The sequence below is a fragment of the Stegodyphus dumicola genome, chromosome 4 (genome assembly GCF_044657685.1).
Source record: "Stegodyphus dumicola isolate Sdum_Otavi_A_Nest chromosome 4, ASM4465768v1".
NCBI lineage: Eukaryota > Metazoa > Arthropoda > Arachnida > Araneae > Eresidae > Stegodyphus > Stegodyphus dumicola.
Genome location: NC_140771.1, coordinates 59,966,443 through 59,983,865, shown reverse-complemented (window position 1 = coordinate 59,983,865; position 17,423 = coordinate 59,966,443). Strand labels below are relative to the sequence as shown.

Below are 17,423 nucleotides of genomic sequence, written 5' to 3'. Positions count from 1 at the left end.
TAAAAGATCTCTTCTGAATCCACTTTAAATCCCATTTACAATCTTTTTTTGGTAAAAATAGTTCTTTATTCTATCCATACGTACAAATGTCACACAAAAGCATCGCTCAAATGGTTTCGAGAGCGGTTGAAATAGATATTTTTGTTGATATATGATACTCTAAATTTTTCGCGATCACAATACTTCATTTATTTCGTACAAGGAAATAAAATAGGCCCCTTTGGGCGTAATATAAAATTTGAAAGCTTTCCGATTTTTTTTTTCTGTTATCGTGAGAACACAAACTTCTCCCTTGACATTTTAACTCCTGCAGCTAAAGAAGAAGGTTCTATTCAAACCTCTACAAATAAACATGGAAATTTATACAACTTACGATGATTTTTATTCCTTCAATACGAAAAATTTTTAATGGATATGGTAGCCCTTCTTGCACGCGAAAAGGTGATCTAACGCCATAATCCTCCTTCACGTTATAATGTTTCAAAGTGAAATAATTATCATTTTAGATTATTACATATGTGTACTACTCATATGCACATATTACCGTAAGACTAACCAAGAGAAAATGTTGGTAGCCGGCTCTTGTAGTACGAAAAAAGTTTATTTTGTAGATTAAGTGTTTGAATAAGCATTTGCTATTATCATTTAATTCAGCCATTTACTTAAATATTTCATTAAGCATTTACCTATGCTTACAACTTAATTGGTTTGGGTGGCAAATCAGATTTATTTAAATATATTTTGAGAGGAAGATAAAGAAATTTAAGTAAACACCTAATTAAATTTCAGAAGATGATTTGAATTCTGCTTGCAATCAAAGATCAGTTTCAACTCGAAGAAAAATTTTAATGGCTTAAAATGCAAGTTGAATTTATAAATGAACTAAGAAATGTAAAACAATAATTAAGAAATAATGAAAAGAATTATTTAAAGAAAAGAAGTAATTTCTTTGATAACCCGAAAAAGAAATTGAAAATAATCATTCTTTCTTTTTGTAAGAAGGTTAGTGTGCGATTACTTTATGATTCACTTTATATAATTTTAAGAAATGTGATGCTTTAAATAGAAGAAAATGTTATTTTGAATTAAATTAGTTTGAAAAATCATTTCAATGAAATGAGCAGAAAAATTCATTTCGGAAACACGAATGAGAAAATTAGAAGATAAATTATTCGCATAGAAATAACTACTTTTTGAACTACAAAATATTCTTCGCTCAAAAATTAAACAAGTATATCAAAACAAACGTTCTATAAATTTAAAGAAACGTCATGTACATAATAAAACAAGCATTCTAAATTAAACCAAAAACGGGCAACAACCGGGTTTATTAAAACTAACATTCCAAAATTAAAACAACCATTCTATAAAAAATATTCACCACACAACAATTATTAAAGTTTTATATACCAAACAGAAATCATAAAATATTTACCGTTGCTACAACGTTCAGGTCTAACACATCGCCCACTGGAATTTCTAACTAGATCTTTTTTGCAAAAGCAGCCACTTACGCATTGAAAAGTGCATGTACGAGGTTCTCCAAAGTTTTCGCACGTCTCAGGGCAAGCAGTTCCACATTCCTGATATTCTTCATCCTCCGCACACTCTTCTAAAGAAAAATGTTAAAGCCTTAGAAAGAAAATCAAATGCGCTTGCTGAAAAGTTGGTATATGATTTTTATAGGGAATACAGCATCAGACCTTAATAATGAATTTCGTTGTAAAGTAAAACCTTAAAACATGTTCCTTTCAGGAATCAGACCAATTACCAGAATTATCCCCGCTGTCTCCACTTTCATCTTCGCAATCCTCTGGTTTGATGCATTCTCCTTTCGAATTTCTCACAAAACCATCTTCGCAAAAACAACCACTTTTACACTGCGGCGTACATGACTGAACTTTACCTTGATTTGCGCATGTAGGAGGACAAGCGCTTCCACACTGTTTATATACTTCATGTTTTCCACATGTGTCTACAACAGAACGAATACGAAATGAATGCAGAACGATCAAAAGACATTCTATAGAAACTTCAATAAACGTTTTATAAGCAGCATACGTTTCTTTAAAAACATCATACTAGATCAAACAGCATCTAGATCATACTTTTCTTTCAAAAAATGGATTATGAACTTAGCTGCTTGCATGCATATACATATTTTGTAACTTTTTCAAAGTGTAAATTAGACATGACATAAATAAAACCCGTTTATAATTTTCAGTGCCACTGTTTGCGTGTAGATGCATTTAATAACGAAAGTCATGCATATCTCTACCTTCTTAAATTTTGTGTGTAATTTGCAAAATATTCATTTTCTCGTAGGCGCTTATGGTATAGCATCTGGAAAGCAATCATTCTTGCAGACGCTTATTGGAAAACTAAATAGAAGTAAATTAAAATTATAGCCCACTTTGCGCATAGCAGTCATCCTTAAATTCGGCTGCACAGAACACTAGATATCATGCATCTCTTCTAAGATTTGTTCTAAGTTTAAATAAAAAATCAAAAGACTTTTTGAATATCGTATGAATTTTAAAGCCCAACGCCTAAAGTAATTCATTAAATAATATTTTTGGTTTTATTTAAGTTGTAGGGGTTTGTTTTAATTTTCTAATAATTATTTTTATCTCTGAACAAGCCTTTTGAAGTTTTTTGAAAGTTTCCTTAATTTACGTTTACTCAATTTGGTAATTTGTTTGCTCGGAGAAGAAAGGATAGATCTTCATGGAAGGAAAAAAATTATTCAATTTTGTTCCGACATTTACTTTTTGATATATATATATATATTATTTTGATATATATATTTTTGATATATATATATATATAAGCGTTACTAAGGTTTTGAATTTTTGCCACCAACGCATTTTCTCCTTTCAAACTGTTTTTAAATTTTATCTCTTTAAATATTTTTTAAATATTAGTTTGATAAAGTTAGTCTGGCCAGTCATCAACGAAGTCATATCATCAGATGAATAACCAGGATAAATCCCGGCACAAAGAAATAAAGACACCTTTTTCTAAGTACCAAAGGCGAGATTAGTCACAAAACTCACTTTTTTACCCACACCACTTTTCGAATGTTACCACCAAAAATTATTATTTATAAAGAAATAATACAGCAAATATATAAAACAAAATATGGCAACACAAATAAAAGGATGCTGTTCTTCCGGCAAATGTTAATTTGTGTATTCTTTTTAAACAAATTATATAGGGCAGTGGTCGTCAAAGTGCCGCTCCAGAGCCGCATGTGGCTCTTTGGCTCCTTAAGTGCCGCTCTGGTACAAATAGCCACGGAAGGCTCAATATTTTCGTTTAAAAAATCTTGGTAAGAAAAAAATTACATCTTATTTTGATAAATTAAAATTCTTCTATAAATTGAGAACATGTATAATTTTTATTTGAGTAAAAAGATATATAGGTAATTAAATTTTATATTGTTGTAAAAATACGTAACGAACATCGAGTTTAATTTTATTAGTTTTCGTAAACGTAAACATAAACCATGTACAAGCTACCGGCATGCGCGTGCATGCTTTTTATAAAGTAGTGAAGGTACAAATTGGCATCACAGAGCAGCAGTTGCAGTGTGGACAGTTTTGTCTTATCTACCGTATCCTGCCGTTGTTCTGTGTTATTAAAAAGTTGTTGTATTTTTTAATCTAGCTGCACATCTTACAGATATTTTATACGATTTTATTACACCTGCTATGTATGTTTGTGGTTCCGGTACAAAATTTATAATCGATTTTTCGATAACTTCTATTTGTCCAAACGTTGGAAGTTTTCTTCCACTTTTGGTCATATTAAAAGTTTTGTTATTCTGATGATGGAAAAAAAATTTTGTTTTTTCTTTTTAGTGCAGTTACATATATTAATAAAATTGTATTTTTTAAAAAGATTTTTTAATTTTTTTTCATCAGTTTAATAATCATAATAATTTTGTACTGGTGGCTTTAGAAAAAAATATATTTGGAATATTGTTATAGGCACCCCAATTAACATGGCTACCAAAAAAAAAAAAAGAAAAAAAAAAAAAGAAAAAGAAAAACGGAAGATGAAAACCGCGAATTTAAAGTTGAGTGGACAGAGAATTTTGCGTTTATTCAAAACTTGAATGGACTTCCGACATGTCTTATTTGTAAGCAGAAATTCGCGCATAACAAGAAGTCAAATATAGAGAGAAAATTTACAACAAAGCACGCATCATTTATCACTAAATATCCTACCGGTGATGCAAAGAAGAAAGCAGTTGAGCAACTTCAGAAGAGTCAAGAGTCGTCAACTTCTGTGTTTAATAACTGGATGCAATCTTCTAGCAATATTAATAAGGCAAGTTTTGTTTGTAGCCAAGAGATTACTAAGAGAAGAAAACCGTACACAGACGGCGAATACATAAGAAATTGTTTTATAAATTCATCCGAAGAGCTATTTCGGGATTTTAAGAACCTTCTGAAAAGAACTAAAGAGTTACCATTGTCTGCCAAAACCATTAAAGATAGAAGAATTAAAATGTGTTCGAATATAACCACCCAGCATATCGAAGATCTGAAATTGGGTTCGGCTTTATCAATAGCAGTTGACGAGTCTTTATGACATAAATGATACAGCACCAGTTTCACTTTTTGTAAGATTTATGTCTCATTCAGGCCATAAAGAAGAACTTTTAGGATTATTGCCACTCAAAGGTCAGACGTGTGGAGAAGATATCGCCGATGCTGTAATTGATTGTCTAGATAAACATCATATTGCCCTCGATAAAAATGTGCCAATTTCAACAGATGGGGCGAAAAGTATGACCGGCGTAAGAAAAGGGATTGTTGCTATTTTGAAAGAAAAAATTAATCACGAGATACTTGTTTACCAGTGTATCATTCACCAAGAAGCGCTTTGTGTGCAAACATTATTGGAAGAAATTTGTAAAGTTATGGAATTAGTGATTACCATTATCAACTCCATTTTAGCTAAAGCTCTTAATAATCGCCAATTCAAAGAATTTTTATTTGAAATAGAGATTGAGTACGCTGATCTTCTGCTTCATAACAAGGTACGTTGGTTATCAATTGAGAACGTTTAAAAACGTTTCGCGTCCCTTTTTCGGGAAATTAAAGCATTTCTCCATGAGAAGGGCATTCACTATCCAGAACTAACAGACGATCAGTGGATCCAAAACTTTTATTTCATGGTAAACGTTACGTCTCTTCTAAATCAGCTTACTCGTAAACTGCTAGGGAAAGGAAACTTAATTTTTTTCGATGTTAGAAGAAGTAATAACATTCGAAAACAAATTATCCATTTTTGCACAGGATTTCGAAAGAGAAACATTGTTTTACTTTCCGAGCCTGCTGAAGCAACGCCAAGAAAATAATTCCTCTATTGATAAACAGCATTTTAAAACAATAATTTTAAATATGAGGGAAGCATTTCTCAGCAGGTTTCAGGAATTTAAAAACAGCGGAGCAACTTTAGCATTTGTCAAAAATCCTCTTAATGCTACGATAACCGAGTTGAAATTTTCTCCTTTTGAAATTGACATTGGTAGCTTTGAAATACAATCGCTGGATTTAAAAAACAAGGAGATATAGCGCTCTAAATTCGAACGTCTTTGTGTTGAATTGGAAATATTGGAGAAGAAAAAATGTGATCTTAGTTCACAACACAAGTGGTCTGCTTTGAATGACCTGGAGAAGGAAGACATGATCATTTTCTACGCTTCGAATAGTATTTTTGGCTCTTACGATCAGCTGAAAAAGCTCGCGTTTGTTGTTCTTTTTCTTTTCGTTTCTACATATATATGCGAACAATCTTTTTCAAGCATGAACATTATCAAGAGTAAACCGAGAAGTCGTCTTATTGATGAGAACTTGGAATCATGCCTAAAATTAAAAACAACAACATACAAACCTGACTTACTCAAACTTTCCAAGGAGATGCAAGCACATTGTTCGCATTAATAAATATTTATTTAGTTTTATTTAGTGTAATAAAAGTTAACTAAACAAGCACATTTGGCTCCCAATTTTTTTTAAAATTGTTGTAATGTTCATATTTGGCTCTTTGGCTAATAAGTTTGCCGACCACTGTTATAGGAAATTTAAAAAACTGTGTGGCAAAACAAATAAAAGGATGTTTCCATCAATTGTGTTTGCCATATGTCATTTTCAAAGAAATAAGGAAGTGAACTTCGAAAAAAATGACAATGTGTAACACTATACAAATTCTAAAAATATTCTATATAAAATATTTTTAACTTCCATGTGCCAGTTTATTGCCATTTCGCAAAGCTAAGATATTGAATTATTCCAAAGGGGCTTTGTCCCTGAAGGACTATTGTTTTCGTTTTGCGATTTTGCGTTGAATCACTATAAATGTCCGTTTCACTTTTCAAACTGTTGCCACCAAATATTAGATTCCTGCATTATATTTGAAGAAATTAAATAATGAAAAGTTTGCATAAATGTATGTATATTTCTCTCAACGGTACACAGAGTCATCAAATGTACACAGAGTCATCGAATTTTGAATGACGTAATCCTCCTACGAATATGGCCATGTGGAAGACCAAATTTGAAATTTGGAATTTGTTTTATGATCGATTTCATATTTTGTAAAACTTTAACGAATTTTTGATTAACAAACTCAAGGATTTCAAAACGAGAAATGGCAAAACTCTACGGGGGAAAAAACCTTTTAATCTCCAGCGCGGGGAACTGTGTATCGGAAATTCTAAAGGTATGCTCATTTTAAGATTACTTTGCGGTATTGCTATTGAACTAAATTTTATAGTTTAAGTGGAAAGAAGATGATATTTAATAAATAAAGATAACACAGAAATCGTTAAAAAAACGCCGCTTTGGGTGTAATTTAAAATCTGAAATCCTTCAGATTTTTTAAAAGATTTTCTTTTAAATTTAATCATCCTGTTATTGATTAACAATAAAGGCAGTTCTTTATCTCTTTTATTAATTACTAACGCGACGTGTGAAATTACACTAGCTCTATATATCAAAAGCGTTTTATATATATATTTTTATTTTTCCTGAAACGAAAAATAAAAATATATAAAATATAAAATATATTTTATATATTTTTATTTTTCATTTCATTTTACGCGGCTGGAAGTGCCTTCGACTAGATATCTAAAAACTGAAACGGACAACAAAAGCGATTCGAGGAGTAAGTTTCGAGAATATTAGGCTTTTTGGGCTAAACTGTGTATGACAACGTTTAACAGTATATTGGATATACTAAAGATTTTTAAAGTATTGTTGTTTAAAAATTTTTAGTATATCCAATATTTTTAAAAGTATTGTGGTTTTGCTATTGAATTTTATATGGCATAAGTACGAACAGTATTGATATTTAATAATGAAGTTTAAAAACAAAAACAAAAAAAAAAAAAAAAAAAAAAAAAAGATGCGTTAGAAGTAGTGAATTTAAAAGCTTATATATAAATTGAAAATATCAAACGAGAGCATAAAAAACCTTCGCAAACCCTCTCGTGCCACATTAAATCACATAACTATTCTTTCGCATTTTCTTTCTTTCTTTATTTTTCCCTTATTCGTTTTTTCTTTTTTTTTCCTATCTCTAAATTGATTATGCCTGAAACTAACTGGGACTCTGCTTCGTTCAAAATTTGTTCAATGTAATTTATTGTAGTTTAAATTTTAAAATGTTTCTAATGGAAGACATGGCTTTATCAATACTGCCTATGCTGTAGCTTGCTACTACTTTACCAGAGTGATATCGTTTCATGGAAACTTTGAATCTTACCCTATTTCCATATACTTGCGAATATTTTCCTTCCTCTTCTTTTAAACAGAATTCTTCCATAGTCGGCTTATGTTGCTATTTCTAAAGTTGCAGTTCCTTGTTGAGCTCAATTTTATGGTACTCTAATAAATTCTCCATGTTTTAATTATTAAGGTCCAAGCCCATAATGTTTCTCAAATATTCACTATCATAGACAGAAACAAATGTCAAAACTTTCGAAGTCTCTGCCTACAACCTAAATGTCTATAATTTCCTCCAAGCTGAATTCTTGGTCCTGTAAGTCATTTGTTGCTAGACTTCGTTAATGAGAGCTAAGCATCGGAATATATTCAAATAAATTTTCCAAAAATTCCCGGGTGTTAAGTATGCGGCATAGTTTACCTCAAAACACTTTCAAAATCATATATCATTGTCTTGAGTCTTCGTAAATGGAAATGCACTTATCATCTGAGGTGTTTTTTGTTCAGATAATTTGTTTGTACATCGAATTGTTCGTGAAATAAGGCGTTCGTGATCCAAGGTTTCACGGCATTATATTACCATTTCCATATACGTAATTCTTCTTGATTATAATGTTATTTACTTTCTTCCACCTGCCTAGCCACCCTTCTGAACACATGAACTCAGCGTTGCAAGTAACAACCCACTTTTATCATTCTATGCACTTAATGGAATACATAATAAGCTTGTAGAGACATTAGAATTTTTTGGAAGCAAGAGAGATTAAAAAATTAGCAACGCCTTCGCCGGGGATCGAACCACGGACCTCTGAAATATCGGCTCAGTGTGCTGACCACTACACCACGAAGGCACGCTAGGAAAGTAGGAGAAATACCTTATATGCTCCCCCTTTTAAAGGGCGACTGGGGTTTTTAGGGGACCCAATCGCCTAATCCTGGGTGTGTAGGATCCTCATCCAACATCCTTTTATTTCGGGCGCGACTGTAGAGACATTAGGTATATTTTAGGAGATAAACCAAACTATAATTTCTATATTTGTCTCTTTGGAGCTTTAATTTGTTGTTTTACTATAATCAAAGTTTGGGGTTCACTATAAACGAACATTAGAATGCACATTTCCCATTCACATTTCGGCTTAAGTCGTCTTAAGCTTACTGTCCTTATAAATGAAAAACGTGCATTCCTTCAAATGACCTATAATATTAAAGGAACTACTCATGATTGTTGTAATAAATAATTGACAGATTTTTGGTAAAATCTGACAATTTATGGTAAATCGAAAGTATCACACCAAAATAAAAATATACACCTAGGATTTCAGAAACTAACCGAACGAACTAAAGCTTTGTACAACAATAATACTAGATGTTAATGTTAAGAATCAAATTCATGACCATGTGGCCGTATTTTCCACGCACACACATACATTACATCGCAGTTAGAAAAACAAAAAATTTAACTCTTTCAGTATGCAAATTTCAAATGTTTAATACTCATTGTTATTAAACAGTAATATTTTATTTCTAAAACTATTCTCATTAAAAAATAAAAGGGAAAGATAGAATAACAATATTTACGGCATATGATCTGAAAAGAGAGCTTCTGTACAAAGAGCTTTATTGCATTATTAGCTTCACTCTACCAGTACCAATAATGCAGAAAAGATGTAACGATATTTACAGGCTTTATTAGTAAAGGGCGCCTGGACCTGATAGTTGCAGCCAAAATTTGCTGCTAAAATAAGTTGAAGTAAATTGAACGAGTAACTACACTTATGTTGTAAACAAGATTTAAGGTCAAAACTGTTTTAAAAGTACCAAAGCCTCCATTAACAATTGACTTCATAACGAAAAATCAATCTAAGAAATATTTTTAACTAATTATCAAATCAAATTTAATTAATAGTAAAAATAATGAAAATTTATGAAACTGTTTCATTGTAAATTAAAACAGTACGGTTTCAGTTTTTCCAGATAATAAACATTGAAAAAATAAAAGTATTGCTTTAAAAAAAATATTGCTGACAACAAGAATACATCGTCTGGATCACTACTGAAAATTATAATCTCTTCTTACGTTTCAGTTCAGAAGAACAACATATTTTCCTAAAATAATTCATAACTTAATTCCTTGAAACGATAACTGATTGAGTGTTGTATACGTGAATCCTTTTTAGCTGTTAACCTTATAATAATATAATAATACATTACTCAACTATATTAGTTTTGAAATTTCAGCATGAAAAGGAAAGCCATAGAAATTTGAAATTCGCTGATATAAGTACGTTAATCATAAGCAAATAATTAAAAATTAGGGATAAATTATTCATACTATCTTATTTTATTCAGTATGGATTATGGCAGGAATGTGCGAAAAAGTACCTTAATACAGCACTTTTGATGCTATCAATAGGAATATTAATCATTGTTTGAGGAATGTTTTGTCACGTTACAACTCTTTGGGCACATTAGGCATTAAGATTGGCAACTTTCTCTTCATTTTGCAATATGCGGTCAATAGCATCCCATATGTGTTCGATACAAATCAGAATATGCGGCAAGCTGTGATGCAATGTTAAGTTCGCACAGAATGTTCGCACCCTTGGTTTCGCGAGCAAATTAACGTAGTGGCGAAACACAGTCGTACCTGAAAAGAAGACTAGACAGTTCTGCCAGTCACGGATTAAGAGGGTTTCTCCAAGAGCAGGGTCGATTGTCTTATAAAGGCTTCTTGATGGTTACGAAGTTCCCAGAATAATCTTCGAGCTTGAAGCAGAAGCAAAATTCTTTGCTGAAGAAGATAGTCTCTGGTGTAGCTTACAGTGCCACGTGAATGAACAATACATTAGCCATTCATTGCGGAGGCGTGATGTCAACAGAACACATGCAGCTAGATTTTTGACTTATTGTTCTTGATCATGCAAATATCTTCTGATGGTTTGTATAAACACTGCTGCACTAAGCTGAGCTTAATACATGACATTCAAGAGTTCACTCACATTAGATTCACTCGCTTCTCCGCCGGAGAAGAATTGGTTTTTGGTTACCAACTGCTGTCCTCTGGGTTCGTCATTGTTCTTGTAATCATGATCTCAATGGAAGATGCATAATATTAAACAATCATAATATTTAGGTCTAAAAGCTTAAATATCTGCTGTTTTGATAAGTCAGTATCTCGAAGTTAGAAGATTTCTATCCTCTCCATTTTCGATAGGTTATGATAAGTGGTTTATTATTACTAATTGATATTTTCTAACAGTAGTAAATAAAGTTAATATTAATACGATTTTACCCTCTGAAGAAACTCTGATCGTTAAAACGAGAAACTTATGTTTTGTATTTCTCATTAAATCAGACCAAAATATAACTAGGAAGTCTTAATAACAGATGCCAAAATCTGATCTAAAAAACTAAATTCTTTCCTTTATACATCTGCCAATTTTGCACATACGCCTAAGGCAAATTTTGTATTTAATTTGGTGTAGCATATTAGACATTCTATTAGAGCTGTTTAACACGGCTTATAAAAAATATTAAAATGCGTATTTATAAAATTATTTTATCCCCACTGCTGAATATGTTTTTTTTTTTTAATCCTGTACATTATTCAACCTTATTGTCAAAAACTTTGTAAAGCTATTAGAAATCTCTGAAGGTATGAAAAACTACGATATGTCCTCGCCGGGATTTGACTTTCAGATCTTCCATTTCCAGAAGTATGTGCTCCCATTATTTATTATGTTATTTCACCGAAGCATGCGATGGGAAAAATGAAAACTCCTTCTAACTTTCCGTTAAACAATGTTATGCCTAGACTCCATTTTTGTTCAAATCAAGCCTATAACCACTTGTTTCGAACATCCTGTATGTAACAGTTGATCACAGTAACAGATAAATCTGCTACAGATGATGAAATTAATGGATATGAAACCTGAAAGCTGAAATAAAGGCAATACTGATTATCTTAATTCATACTGAGGCATTACTCACTTGCTGGCTTATCAACAGGGCACTGAAAAGATGGAATGCAAATTCCGTTATCGTCTCTGTAAAATCCTTCTTTACAGTCGCATCCTTCTGAACACGTCTTCAATTTGCAATTGCCGCGAATGGCACAGGTATTGCACCATTTTGGTTTTGCGCAAGGAACTATCTCCTCATTCTTTCCACATATTGTACCTGAAAGCAAAATATTATTGGGTTCTTTAAAATCAAATTTTGATACAATTTTAGAGAGGAATACGTATATCATATTTTATTTTAAAATTATAATCGGCATACATAATTAGTATTTTCAATTAGATTCTATACTTCATATAAACATGAGCATAAAATGTTTCATAAAAATTCGCAAGCATATTATATATTCTGTATTACAAAATGCATTTTATTATTATAACTAAAATAAAGGTATAAATTTCTTAACATCTATTGCTTTTAAAGCATCAGTTAGCTAAGCAATGTATAATTCTGATTTGAAAGTAAACCAAGTATCTTGAGTCAGATCCTATGGCAACACTCCTGTAAGCAGGCTATTTGCCAAACTGAGTACAAGATGGATTAATGATTTTATACCTTCTGGAATATACCTGACAGATAGAATGGATTATAAACACCTTATTAATGTAATATAACGTAATAAAAGAATGATAAACGTAATATAACAAATCGCTAAATATGATTCTTATTAGAAAGATTCCGATTATTCAGAAGATTCCTATGTAAACTCTTCTAGATTTATATCGCTCTCTGTAATAAATTTGTCAATGAAAACGTAACTCAAACAGATATAAAAAGCCCTAAAAACAAAGCCGTTTCTAACATCTTGTACAGACCACGGTTTCTTTCGAAAGAGAAACATGAAAAATCAACTTTACCCTTTCCGGGAATCGCATCATTCGGGATTTCTAATGCTAGGTGGGTATGCTTAAAGCTTATACCACTTAATACCACAAGACGATGTACGGAAGTATGAGACAGTTCCTTACATTCTTCCCTCACTTAAAAGGAGAGTAGGCATAAGACTCAGTTGAACAAATCTAGGTTAATGATGACGTATCATTCACTACATATGATTTAGGCTGCCAGTGTACATAGCATTTGTGCATTGTAAGCCGAATTAGCGGTTTTTCAGACTAGGAAACGTCAAAACTCAGTTGTGCTTTCCTCAAAATTCCAGCCACAGAATGCTAACAAGGTGTGATAATCACTTGCACCAAGAAAGCATAGAGTAGGGAAAAGTTTTAATTTCATACAATCTGTAAGGTTAAAAAGTGCTGCGGATTAGTTAAACAATAAAAACACTGAGTAAATAAGAAGGAATTATTAATGTAGTTATTATTTTTATGTACAAATTGTAATCTTAACTATTTATTATTCTATTAATTTATAATATCAAAATGTGACTAACTACTTAAACTGAACAGTTTAAATCAAATCTCTTGATTCCAGCTAACGACTAATAAAAATAACTTGCTTGCGAGTTATATCCTCTTTTAATGCTTACTATAGACTTATAGATACAAATCAAATAATAAGATACAAATAAAAAGACAAAAGTTAATGTGTACTTTATTCCTTTTAAGTTGGGACATTAAAACTTAAAACTGAGACAAAACAATTAATTCAACTCATTATCTACTACTTGCTGTAAACCAGGTGTGGGCAGACTTTTCCAGGGTACGGGTTATTTCTAATTTTTTAAGGTGTTGCGGTCCACCCACTGGTGTAGGCATGGTACTACAATAAAGGTCTACAATATTTATTATAACTTAATAATAAATACGGAATATGGACTTCCCTACCTAATCCTGCTTAAAACCACTTACTCATTTAAAACCGAGTTTAAAGTAAAACGCAATCTACAAGCATAATAATAATAGCCAAAAATATTATAATTTCAAATGATGCATTTCTTATCAAACAATTTAAAGTATATTAAAAAGTAAATCATTTTCATCTAAAGTTAGTTCTTGTAGTTATAGTTAGGAGAAGATTTAGTCTGCATACTGTCCCCCAATCCTGAATATCTCGGTATGCAATTACTAACTGCTAATCTTTCACTAGTTTCTAAATGGTCGTCTACGAGACGGGAATGATGTGTTGTCTTAATTATATTCATCTTTGAAAATGCAGATTTACACAGGTAGGTAGAGCCAAAGTTATTCCAATACTTCATCCATTAGATTCGAAAAGTTATTCATTAGTAAATTCTTAAAAACGTCTCTCAAATCCAGAGTGAAGTTTTATTATTTCATCATCATAATATTTCTCTTTGCTTAATGCACCTCCGTTTTTAAACAACTCGTCAGAAATAGGTTTGAAACTTTTTAGTTCATTCTTTGTCAACTGGGAACTAAATCCATCAACCAAACGTCATCAGTAAGTCCAACGTACTCTTTATCATTTGATTCCAAAAAAAATCTTTTATCTCTTGTAGGTCTCTGAATCTTTCTAAACAGATACTCCCACTTAACAAAGGAACATCTGCATGATATAACAATTCCCTATAAACAAATTCGTTTTCTTCTAGTTGGCCTGAAACATTCTTCTCTGAAGACTTCTTCTTCGAATTGAGTTCATAATTTTCACACAGATTCCCATAACATGTCGCATATTTACAATTTTACAACAGAGGGCATGTTGGTGAATAATGCAATGATTGGAAAGGAGATGTGGCATGTCACCGTCTCTGGTACACGTAGCCAAAAGTCCATTGATTGTGCCAGTCATTCATGGGACCCCATTAGTTGTCATCGATACAACTTCATAAATTGAAATTTTTTTCTCCTCTATGTATTTTTTGAAGGCGCAGTAAACATCCTGACCTCGTGTTTTTTTCTTTAGAGTTAATACTGTTAATAATTCTTCTTTTACACTCATATCCTTAAAAACCATTCTTATAAAAATGCACATTTCAGAAATATCAACTTTGTTCTTAAATTCGTCAAACTGAGAAAAAAGCAGTTAGTAATATCTTCTGTCAGCTGATCAACCAGATTAGAATTCATCATTTCTATACTACGTGTGACAGTTTTACGCGAAAGTTGTACGTCTTTAAATGCATGAATTATTTCATTTTTGTTCTCGAATGAATAGAATAATGAATCACTGGCTTCCAGAAGCGCTTTTTTATCATTTCTCCACCTGCGAAAGGTTTCTTATGTTTTGCTAATACATGACTCGCACGAAAAGATGCAGCTCTGTTGCAGCTTTAGATATAGTATTGGGTTTAATAAAATTTGAACTGTTGTCCGATTAATTGCGATTTAAATTCTTTTAACTTTTATATACGCAATTTACGTTTTAACGAAAATCTATATAAAAAAAAAACTTCCATGCATGTTTTTGAAATACCTGAAGAAAACTTGAAGCAAATGTCACAAAATAAGTATATAGCTGGGTAAAAGCGTACAAAACAATTTTTTTTTTTTTTTTTTAATCTTATACATACCAGGTGGAATTACGATCGATCCACAGTCTTCGGGTTTCACACACTTTCCGTCTTTCCTTTTTACTAATTCTTCCTTGCAGAAACAACCCGGCTTTCCAATAGCACATAAAATTCCAGGATTATCGTAATTCTCGCATGTGTTCTTACAATCAGGTTTGAAATCATAGTATTTTTCATCTTTTCCGCACTCTGGGAAAAAAAAGAAACAAAATTGTTGAATTCAAATATATGAAAATAGATGTCACTCGTTTTGATAGAATTTCTGACATTATCGTTAAATCAAGATGTAGAGTTATTAGATTATTTCGAAGATGGAGATGTGAAAAATAAGCAACGCCTTCGCCGGAAACCTCTGGAATACGCGCCCAGCGTATTCCATCACACCACCACATCACGAAGGCATGCGAAGAAGGCGGGAGAAATACCTTATATACTCCTCCTTTTATACACTCCCCCTGAGTGTGGAGAATCATCATCCACCGCCCTTTTAGTTCGGGCGCCACTGTAGAATCATTAGTTTATTTTGAAGCTGGAGATGTGAAAAATGAGCAACGTCTTCGCTGGGAATCGAACCACTAACCTCTGAAATACGTACCCAGCGTGCAGACCACCACACCACGAAGGCATGCCAAGAAGGCATGAGAAATACCTTATAAAGATATTAAAAGATCAAGAGGAGGAAAAAAAAAAAAAAAAACTTTTATTTCATTCCTGAGGTTAAAAGGATTTACTTCCCTCTTCTGCTCCTGTTTTCAAGGTGTAAATAGTTAGCGTATCTAGCTAGAACTGCATGACCCGTGGTTAGAGTCCTCAAGATGGCATAGTTGGCTTCTCCTGTTTCCAAGCTCCAGAAACATATAAAAGTTCCTACGGTGGCAACCAAATTAAATTTTGATGGGTGATAATTTGTCATTTCCTTAGTTTGGACAATTTTAACTCAACGTTTCCCTATGACTCTTTAAGTGGGGAGAATGTAAGGAACTATAGTATTCGTCCACACATGCTTTCGTAGTATAAGTGGTTAGTATATGTAGATAGCAACCAGAAAATCTAGGCGAGGTTCAGTTCATTTTTCAAGTTTTTTGGGTTGAAAATAGTAATTTTTTCCTGATTTTTGCACATTTTCCTCGAATGTTGATAATGTTACCCGTTCCCTTAGTAAAATATATTTGTAGAAGAGCAATAAAAACAAAGGAATAAGGAATTACATTTTAATTTATATTTCAATGATTTTTTTCTTAGAAAATTAATTGCCGTTTTAGCTGCTGGGAACAGTGTATGGTAATCGTAGGCCTGGGTTGATTTTCCCAGGCCTACGACTTTCCCGTTCCCTGCATGTCTAACATTAGTCGTCTTCTGAACAACATTCTCAATGATCAGACAGTTAAATGACAATTAGATGTGGCCATATTTTACGACGAGGCATAACTAGCAGTCGCCAACTGTTAGATTTTTAAAAATATACCCGATTCAAAGTTAAAACTAGTATTTTGGGCAACCAATTATACAAGGAAATCAGTTACAGCATCTGTTGGAAAAATATCTTAATGATCTCATCAGCGATTAGTTTTTCTACTGGAAGAATATTCTGCTATTTCGAAACAAAACACTCATAAAAATAAAACATGCTACATTCTGCAGGTGAAAAGGAATTTAAAATACATCAAATATTTACGCTGCGGGGAGGGAATGGGGCCAGTTCTATACCTCCCGTTCTACTGGGCCAATTGACGAAATTCAAATCGCGTTCGTTTAAAGAGCGACTTAAGAGATATATATTAGATTTATATATAGCTATATTCTAACACAGGTATTTTGACACAAAATCGGACTTTTTCTGAAATAACATACCAATTTTTCTCCATATTTCGATTCTACGATTCAAATTATGCCTAAATATTAAATTTTGTAAAATTTGGTGCGAAATTTACGGAGAAATTCACAAATTTACGTTGGCGCTGTTTTTTTCAATTTGCGCCAAGAACAGTTCACTTGGCGAACTTTAATATATGGCAAATTATTTTCCTTTCCTTTTTTACATCGTACGTGAGCGAAACAAAAGTCACAATCGTTCCTTTTTTCAAATAATGTTCTTTATATAATATTTTTAATTATAATTGTTATTATATTCAGTAATTGTTTTTCTTTTTCGAATCTCATTTCAATTGTTTAAATTGCATGGTTTCTTTCAAATAACTGTTTTGAAAATGTCTATTTACCCTCTCGAACTC

General features: G+C 32.1%; 1 protein-coding gene and 1 non-coding gene across 17 annotated transcripts in view; both read right to left on the bottom strand.

The window, feature by feature from the left end:
- LOC118200019 (zonadhesin-like) overlaps window positions 1-17,423 on the bottom strand; it is a 260,274-nt gene that overhangs the window by 181,154 nt on the left and 61,697 nt on the right. For 13 of the 16 annotated variants that reach the window (XM_085814973.1, XM_085814976.1, XM_085814977.1 and 10 more), the window contains exons 4-7: window positions 15,193-15,381; window positions 11,730-11,918; window positions 1,772-1,975; window positions 1,436-1,612 (exon numbers count right to left, since the gene is read on the bottom strand). In XM_085814973.1, the coding sequence (XP_085671099.1) occupies window positions 1,436-1,612; window positions 1,772-1,975; window positions 11,730-11,918; window positions 15,193-15,381 (759 nt within the window). The remainder of the gene's footprint in view (window positions 1-1,435; window positions 1,613-1,771; window positions 1,976-11,729; window positions 11,919-15,192; window positions 15,382-17,423) is intronic. The other 3 variants (XM_085814982.1, XM_085814981.1, XM_085814986.1) reach the window with 3 other exon arrangements.
- On the bottom strand, window positions 8,518-8,590 carry TRNAI-GAU (transfer RNA isoleucine (anticodon GAU)). Its single transcript has one exon. It is a non-coding gene; the product is annotated as a tRNA-Ile (tRNA).